Source organism: Nelumbo lutea, chromosome 1 (genome assembly GCF_056320005.1).
Source record: "Nelumbo lutea isolate HS-2025 chromosome 1, American lotus-T2T, whole genome shotgun sequence".
Taxonomy (NCBI): Eukaryota; Viridiplantae; Streptophyta; class Magnoliopsida; order Proteales; family Nelumbonaceae; genus Nelumbo; species Nelumbo lutea.
In genome coordinates this window covers 95,660,489-95,669,708 of record NC_142684.1, presented here as the reverse complement: position 1 = coordinate 95,669,708, position 9,220 = coordinate 95,660,489, and the positions used below count along the sequence as shown (strand labels likewise).

The 9,220-nt window shown below is 38.1% G+C and overlaps 1 protein-coding gene across 1 annotated transcript; it reads left to right on the top strand.

Moving 5' to 3' along the window:
• The first annotated feature begins 1,402 nt into the window (after positions 1–1,402).
• LOC148876259 (WAT1-related protein At5g64700-like) lies at positions 1,403–8,641 on the top strand. Its single transcript, XM_088967031.1, has 7 exons — positions 1,403–1,622; positions 1,709–1,771; positions 1,898–2,014; positions 6,593–6,845; positions 7,561–7,719; positions 7,837–7,988; positions 8,079–8,641. The coding sequence occupies exons 1-7, from the start codon at positions 1,450–1,452 to the stop codon at positions 8,209–8,211; spliced, it is 1,050 nt and encodes a 349-aa protein (XP_088823157.1). The 5' UTR covers positions 1,403–1,449; the 3' UTR covers positions 8,212–8,641.
• Positions 8,642–9,220: the final 579 nt, after the last annotated feature.

The window sequence follows — 9,220 nt, the reverse complement described above, 5'->3', positions numbered from 1 at the left end:
CCTTCTTTTTCACTGTGACCGACTTTATCTCTTCTTGTACTCTTTTTCTTTTTCCTTTTAATAAAATTTCTATTTTATCTTAATTAAAAAATAATAATTATAGAAGCTAGAGGAGAGAGAATTCAGACAAAAGGGTTTTATTTTCGACTCCCTTACTGAAGTAAAAATAAAGGCTAAATGGCCTGAATTGAGGTGTTAGAAAAAGGCAACAATTAGTGAGCCAAAAGTTATTCCTAATGGCTAATACTTCATAGTCATTGATGTTCAGGGAGTCCAAACCTATAAATCTAGCTACTTTAATGCAATAAAAGAGAAAAAAAAAAAAACCCCAACCCATTGAAAGCATAGAATGATAGAACCCTACAGAACTTAAAATGTCTATAGGCAATTAGGATAGAATCTCTACCATTCCCATCTTCCAAGAAATTCCAACCTTTAATTGGCATTCATGATCCGAGCCCAAATCCTAAACTACTGAGATTTTGTTATGTTATCTTTAATTTTTTATAGTGGCGCGAGAATTTTGTTCAAGGATCAAGGGACAAGAGAGGTCTTTTCTTGTAGAAGCCTCTGAAAACATTAATTATTCGATCAATGAGTCAAATTTCAACCACGAGAGTTGTTTGTTTGTACAATATTTTGTGCGGCGTCTTCGGTTATTAAACTACCGGCCACTAAAGCTTCTGCACCAATCTCTAACTAATTGAATAAAAAGTAAAAGAAAGGGCAGCTGAGGAACCCAGAATTGTGATCTTCACTTTACTTGGTTCATCTACAAATTAAAAAAAAAAAAAACAAAGGAAAGGAAACCCTATTTGAAGAATCAATGGAAAACACTAGAGCTACTATATAGTGAATGAAAAGTAAAAGAAAGGGATGTTCACTTTACTTGAATCATCTACAAATTAATTTGAAAGAAAACCCAAGCTATTAGAGAGAATAATCCTTGGGGAAAACGCCTAACCCCATTGATCAAAGTATATTAATTTGTGATGCCCTGTGGATTCCTCAAAAGAAGCACCATGTAACATAAACAAACAAATTAATGGTGCACCGCACCATGTCTGTGTCAGCCATCCACTGATGAGAGCTTTTTCCTTCTCAATTATTACTAGAGTGGTGTGCAGATGGGAACGCTCTCTTGTGATAATACCGCCGTGCTATTTACTGATTGGTTTGCAATTTCTCTTCATCTCGGGGTTTTGGAGTCTGAGAATGATGATGGAGATATATCATCACTCATTGATTTTCACTTTACAGACTTGAAACATGTCCTTCAACTTGTGCCCATCCCTGCCCATAGAGAAAATGAGCTACTCACTAGACACGTGACAAAATAAAGGAAACTTTTCTCACGTGATCCCAAAGGAAACCAAGTATAAATACCTCGAGCTCTGGACTCTGGTCCATCTCAACTCCCATATTTGCTAACAAGTTGAGGCTTGAACGATGAATGCAAAGAAGCCTTATTTGGCTGTGGTTCTCGTTCAAACTATTTATGCTGGTATGTTCCTGCTCTCCAAGGCTGCATTCAACAATGGAATGAACAACTTCGTCTTCGTCTTCTATAGACAGGCTGCTGCAACAATATTCTTAGTTCCTTTCGCCATTTTCTTTGAAAGGTTAACTTATATTCCTCCTCCTCCTCTTCCTCTTCTTGACTGACCAATTTTATCCAGAGGGTTCTAAAAATTTCTTCGCTTTCTAGGAAGAGAGCACCACCATTGTCATTCCCTCTCTTCTGCAAGATTTTCCTGCATTCTCTACTTGGGTACGTACGTTCAACTGAATTAGTGAGCTTCAATTCGCCTCTTGTTTTTCCTGCTAATAAGCTAATCATGGGTTTGTTATAGATTGAAGTTATCACCTTTTGAAGTTTAGACTTTCTGGGTTTCAGGATTACCTCCAGCTTGGATATCTATGGTGTCTCACTAGTTTATACATCTGCAACGCTGGCCTCTGCAACTTCAAATACCCTTCCTGTCATCACCTTCTTCTTGGCACTTCTGCTGAGGTACGTATACTAGCTACTTTTTCATTTTGAGTTCAGAGCCTTTATTATTATTTTTTTTTTTCTTTTCTTCATTATTTAGCATTAAGCCTTAATATATAGATCAAGTTGTATTCTAGACATTGAAAAAATTCAAATTAAATAAAAGAAAAAAAAACAGCAAATAATACTGTGTTTTTTGCTAGATTTACAGATCGGTTATGCAGCATTTATATCTCACAGAAACATGCATGTTTTTTGTTTGTGATCCTTCTTCTTGCTCTTGATTTACATCTCTCTCTCTCTCTCTCTCTCTCTCTCAATATGATCTTTCTTTTTACTGGGTTGGCCCAACAAAACCATCAAATCCCAATATTCCGGCAACATTACCACGAATTGTATATTCTTCTTACTATATTGGCACAAAGTAGACGTCCTGCTGAAAAGTTGAAACAAATTAAATCCAATTAAAGGGGGAAATTTGACCTAGTGGAGCACTATAGTGGGTCTGGGCCGTCTGGCCGTCTGGACGTCTGAGAGAGCGTGATAATGGCCTCCTCCTATAATGAATGGACGGTCAGCGAAACCATTGTTCGAACCAAAGAAGACCTGTTTTGAACCGGGTCCGAATCTCTTACACATCCCATAAACCCGACCAGAAAAAAGAAGTCCAACTCCAGACTTTATGAGAGCAGCATGAGCACATATTAGTGGTTCACAATTGGCCACCCGCCAATATGGCCACGTGCTAACTTGTGCTGACATGGCATAATTGCCCAACAGACAAAAGATTCCGGAAGGATCCTCTATTTGGGGATGAGAGAGATTAAAACTATATAAAATAGTCTTGATCTCCCACAGGGAGAACTTCGACCACTTCTGCCAATGAGCCAGTCCTCAACCTTTTTTAGAGAGAAAAATGACGATGGGTGATTTGTTGTTGTTGGAGCAACCGAAATGTGGTGGTAAAAATCAACGGAAAAAAAAAACAAAATTCTGTAAAGGAAAAGTTGAAGATAGAATGAAAGAAGAAGATAAAAAAGCCAATTTAGGGTGTTTTGTTCTTAACTTCTTGTTCTCTGTCTCAAAATATTTCAGATTATAAGATATAAAATGGGATTTTATATTACAGGTCTAGAACATCCAACTCTCACGTCCCAAGGTTACTAATTAATATAAAAAATAAAATATTGAAAAAATTTACAAAATTACCACTCTTACTTTTTCAACAGTTGTAAAATATTACTATACTTAATTATATATCATTGTTTTCATGATGATTATATATTATTAAACATTACCTGCAATATAAGTAGCCAATTTCCTATGTTTGCTTAGATACCTTAGTTGTATCAGTGTGACCTCCCGGGAATGTCCATTCCTCTCTCTCTCTCTCTCTCTCTTTTTCTCTCTCTCTCTATATATATCAATTTATAAAAATACCCATCATCAACCTTTTCCACTCTCCACCGTGGCTTTGGCAGCTTTAGCTAGATAGCCTAGCTTTGCCATTAATCTATCTACGACATTTTTGTATATACATGTAATTTATAGTCGAACATGTATTTGTGAATGATTTTAGTTGATATAGTTATAGTAGATCTCATAATCAGAATGAGTTAGGGTTGAAGATGAGGTTAGAGTTGATGTTTTAACAGTATCGGATTGGGCTAGAGTTGATCTAAACCAAGCCAACCCGGTCCTATTTGCAACCCTAGGATTTGGAACGTGTAGAATTCCAAAATTTGTGCCTCGGCTCTTATTGGTCTCCTATTCCTTTTACTTTTTCTAAAGCAAGTATTTACTCCTTTCAAGTAGAAGTTGACGTATTTTTAGAGCATTGGCTATAAAAAAGCAAAAGATACAAAATAAAGCAGAGATTAAAAATTAATTTTATTAAATTAATGGCCTATAAATCCTAATATAGAGTGTAGAGTAGGTTATCTCTGTTGTAAAACTGGACTAGTTGTGGACGATACCAGTGGAGATAAGGTATGATTTGGACTTAATTAAAAAGGAAACAAAAAATTCAAGAGAGGGAAAGAGGATGGATGAGTCACATGAAAAAGTTCTTTAAATGAAATGAAACTGAGTTTGGTGCTGAAAAGTACTCTCATCCTATGTTCTTCTTCCCGCTAGTGTATAAAGCGAAGTGTTGTAAATTTGTAATCATAAAAACATAAAAACCCAACACCCCTTAGGCTCTATTTGGAAGGAGTACAAATACAAATATGTAGAGTATAAAACCTTGTATTTTTTGTATTATTTTATATGTATTTATATTATATATATTTATATCTGTAAGTCTTAATTATCTAAAAAAACATAAAACCCAATGCTGCTCAAGGTTTTAAAAACCAGGCCGGGTATGAAACCATTTTGGGGACTGGTTTCCGGGTCAAACAGTCTGACCATTCAGTTTGAACAGACAGCCTGTTCTGATTTAAAAATAAAAAATTAATAGTTTTTGGCCCTAGAGCAGTTTTGGGGTGAAATGGAACTGATTGTCCGACCGGTTCTTGGGTCAACCAGTCTGACCGTCTGATTCAGTCCAGTTTTCAAAACCATGATACTGCCCATGTCATTCAGGATGCAATTTGGCTTGGCCCGAGATAATATTTTAGACTGTTTTGGGCTTGGGTCTTTCATATGGTTCATTCAAAATCTCGCAAACCCAAGCTGAGCCTCCCAAATTTGCACCTAATGTGAGCTTGTTTTATACAATGGGTTCCAAACCCAGATGCTAGCTTTGATTTTGTTTTCAAACTCTTATTACCATGGATCATGATTTAATTAAGTTTCTGGATGGTGATACCTATAAAAGAAAAAGAGGTTTCTGGGTACAGTGTTTTCTATGATTCCCAATCATGTTAATTAGACCTCTACAATACTTTAACTAGTGTGAGTCTAACCTGTTTCAACCCAAATTTTTGCACAGGTTCGGCCTGAGTTTTTTCAGCTTTTGGAATGGGCCTGGCCATAGAATTCAGGCCTGACGTAAACTTTGGTTGAGACCTCAGGTAACCTGGGCCCAGTCTGGCTCCAAAGCCCAATAAAATGTCACACAAAAATATAGTCATAAAATCTTTTAAATCCAATCAACCTTCTCAAAACTAATTCAACCCTATCCAAGTCTGAGTCTAGTTGAAGTTGTATTGAGTTAAACTCAGGTTAGACCTGGGTCGATAAACTTGAGCTTGACCTGGGGTTGGGTCAGGCCCAAACCCAAAATTTATATCTTAGGATTGGGCCTGGGTTGACACTCAACCCTACTCAATCCGCCCAACTTATTCACCTAGCTTTCAAGTAGGGGATGCAATTTTTCACCCAACCCGCTGAACCCGTCCAACCCACCTAGAATCTAACCCGCCCAACCTTCCCATTTATTTGTCGGGTTGTGTGATCAAGCCATCACCCAACCCACTCATTTAAATGGGTTGGGTTGTGAATAACCATTGGGTTAACCATTACAAACATAAGTATTAATTCCTTAATCTTTTTTTTATTCATTTGAAATAAATAATTCATAATTAAGGCATTAATTTTTTATTAATTGTTGACTAAATTTAGTTTTGTCTTGAATCAACACACTTCACCCAACATAAATCCAAATCAATTTCACCCAAGTCTGGATCAGTTCAATGCGGTCTAACCTGATCCAACATATACTAATCCAGGTCAAGTCGAATTTGAAATAGACTTCAAACAAGATGGCTCGGTATCGCTTGCTTTGCACGGTTTGGGTCATCTAGTCCAATCATTATTCACATAGCTCGGCCCGACCCGACACAAGCTTATTCGGGTCGACCCAAATCTGAAGCGGGTTGGACCGGGTGAAGTCTAGACCCTACACCACCCCACTTGCTTTGCCTAGTTTGGATCATCGGTTCGGCTCGTATCCATACAACCTAACCCGAATCCCGCCTGGGTCAACAATGCTAACTGACCTAGATCCTTTGGAGCCTTTGACCTGGGACCGACCGAAGTGAACTGGTCCAGTCGGGGTCTGGCCCAATTGAGTTGAATCAGCCCGATCGGGTGTGGTCCCGATCGGACTGAATACGGTCTGTTCGGGTCTGGTCCGAACCGGTTCAGTCGAGACCTAGTCCGACCGGACTGGTCTAGATCTAAATGGTTCAATCACTCTTGATGCGATTAGCTAAAAGACAATCAAATTAGATAGTTCAAGTTGGTCTAACCGGTTTGAACCTAAGCGGTTAGTCAAATCCAAAGCTCGAACATAGTTAAATGGCTTTGCTGTTGGTGCAAAAACAATGCATGTAATGTGATTAAAATCTTCACCACTTGTGTAAATAGCAACTACTATTACTACTAAGCTATGACCAACTTATGTATTAAGATGGAATTAATTTTTGGTTTTAATTACATAAATATAAGATTAATGGGTTTGGGCGGATTGGATTGGATTAAAATGGGTTTAGATTGAACCCAACCCATTTAATTTAACATAATTGGGTCATTAACGGATTGGTTGGGTTGAAACTCAACCCAAACCACACCCAACCCAACCCGCCCAGTTGCCACTACTTTCAAGTGTTCCTGTTTCATGCTCATCTACATCGGTATTTACCTCTGTGACAGGATGGAAACTGTTAATGTGAGAGCCATCTCGGGGAAGGCCAAAGTAGTAGGTGTCTTTCTCTGTATGGTTGGTGTCATGACTCTTGCCTTCTACAAAGGACCACATCTGAAACCCTTGAGAAATCACCATCCTTTTGGACAGAGTAAAAGTGAGAAGGACATAGCTCTTGCCCACACGACTAAGACATGGATAAAAGGTTGCTTCTTGATGCTCACAGCAAACATCTTTTGGGGTGTCTGGATTGTATTCCAGGTAAACTCAATTTTAAGTCATGTTTTGCAATATATTCATCCATTCGATCTCAGATAGTGTAGCTTTTCTTGATTATAATGTTTTGAGACGATAGGTGATTTGTTTTTTTAACTCTAAAATTTACTCTCGGTGGAGGGATGGCCACCGAAAATTTTATTAATCAATTACAAAATAAACTCTAACGTTAGATTTATAATCAGTGTAAATCAAAAACAATATACAAATTTACATTGGTTTGGTTTTGTTAACGTTTGGAAAGAGTGTAAATGCAAATTAATGTAAAACTCCACCTCGGTTTATATCGTGAATCAATGTAAAACCTCATCAAGCATAAAGTTTTACATCGATTATTGATATAAATACTACATCACTTTTATCGATATAAAACTTTACACTTTTTTATCATGATTTTCAAAATTCAACGGTCACCTAATGATGTTTTACATGATCCAAACGAAGCCTAAGAAAGGGAGAAGGGGGGACATAAAAGCCTTACCCCTCTGAAAACCTATACAAAGGGCCATGGCCATCAGTTCATAAAAAGCATTTACAACCAAGTGTGGTGGACCCTAAAGCTATGTTTCCTGAGGCAAATCATGAACGGAACTGAAGAAAGTAATTGCATTAGACAAGGAATCAGCCATACGATTTACCTCCCTGTAAATATATACAAAGAGGCAATGATGATTGATGATGTAAATTTTATGGCCGACAGGGACTGATTTTGATGGTTTACCCTTCGAAGCTTCTCTTCACAGCACTTCAGTGCTTTTTGAGCACCATTCAGTCGTTTGTAATTGCCATTGCATTTGAGAGAAACCTTGATCAATGGAAGCTACGTTGGGATGTGGGACTTGTTGCTATAGCATATTGTGTAAGTTCAACAAGCTAGAAACCCTTGTATCTGATATATTGTTCTTTGGTCTTCAGTTAATGAAGCCCTTTTTATCTGTAACTGATAGAGTTTGTTATGGTTCATTCATGGTTCCAGGGACTCGTGGTCACCGGTCTTACATTCTACCTGCAAGCCTGGTGCATTGAGAAGAAGGGGCCCGTGTTTCTGGCCATGTCAACCCCACTCTCTTTTATCATCACCATCATCTGTTCAACATTTCTCTTGGGCGAACTCATTAGCTTGGGAAGGTTGTTTTAATTTCTTTTCTTGATGAAAATCAAATCTTAGATTAAGCTTCAAATTTACCTAAGCTAATATGAAGCTGGGTTGTGTTGCAGTGTTTTAGGAGGAATCTTGTTGGCTGGAGGCCTTTACAGTGTCTTGTGGGGAAAGAGCAAAGAAGAAACAAATGAGAGGATGCCAAGAGTTTCCAATGAAACTGATTTGCCAGACATGAAAGAAACAGCATGACAGCTATTTGATCCAGGAGTTGTGTTCCTTCCTGCGGCAGTTTGGTTACTGAAAAGGAGCTCATATTACCTGCGACCATGATCACAGAACAACTCAGAGCCCCCTAATGAAAAATGATTTTTTTTTTTCAAATGTTGGCGTGTTCTCATTTCACTGAGGTCGCTGATGAGTCGTTTGGTTGTAGGTAATTAATGGTGGCAATTGGGCGGGTTGGGTTTAACTTCAACCCAACTCATCTAATCTGCCAACCCATTAATGACCCAGTTATATAAAATTAAATGGGTTAGGTTAATCCAAATCCGCTTTAACCCAATCCAATTTGCCCAAATGCATTAATCTTATATTTATGTATGTAAAACAAAAAACTAATTCCCTATTGACAAATAAGTTGGTCATAGCTTGGTGGTAATAGTAATTGCTATTTGTGCAAGTGGTGAAGTTCAAATCACATTACGTGTATGTTATTTTTACACAAGCGGCGAAGCCATTTGACTATGTTTGGGTTTCAGGTTTGACCGGACCACTTAGGTTCAAACCGATCAGACCAACTTGAACTATCTAATTGGATTGTCTTTGAACTAATCACATCAAAGGTGGTTGAACTGTTCAGATATAGATTAGTCTATTCGGACTAGACCGGACCGGTTTGGCCAATGACAGATTGACTTGGACCGACCCATATCAGGTTTGTGCATGGGTTTGGGACTAAACCAACTGACATGAAGCGGGTTAAGAGAAGTAAATCGGACCTGTCTAGATTTGTGTTGGGTTGTGTGGATAGGGACCGGACCATGTCCGATCTGAATTATCCCGTCCGGACCCATTTCATATTCGAGTTAATCGGATTGGCATGTCTTGGGTCGGACTGGGCTAGCCAATCCAAACTCAGGTGATCGGGTCTATTCATATTTAGACCAAGTTGAGCTTGTCCGGACTCAGGTCAAGTTGATTTGGATTTATGTCAATTTGGGTGAAGTGTGTTGATTCAAAACAAAACTAATTTTAGTCA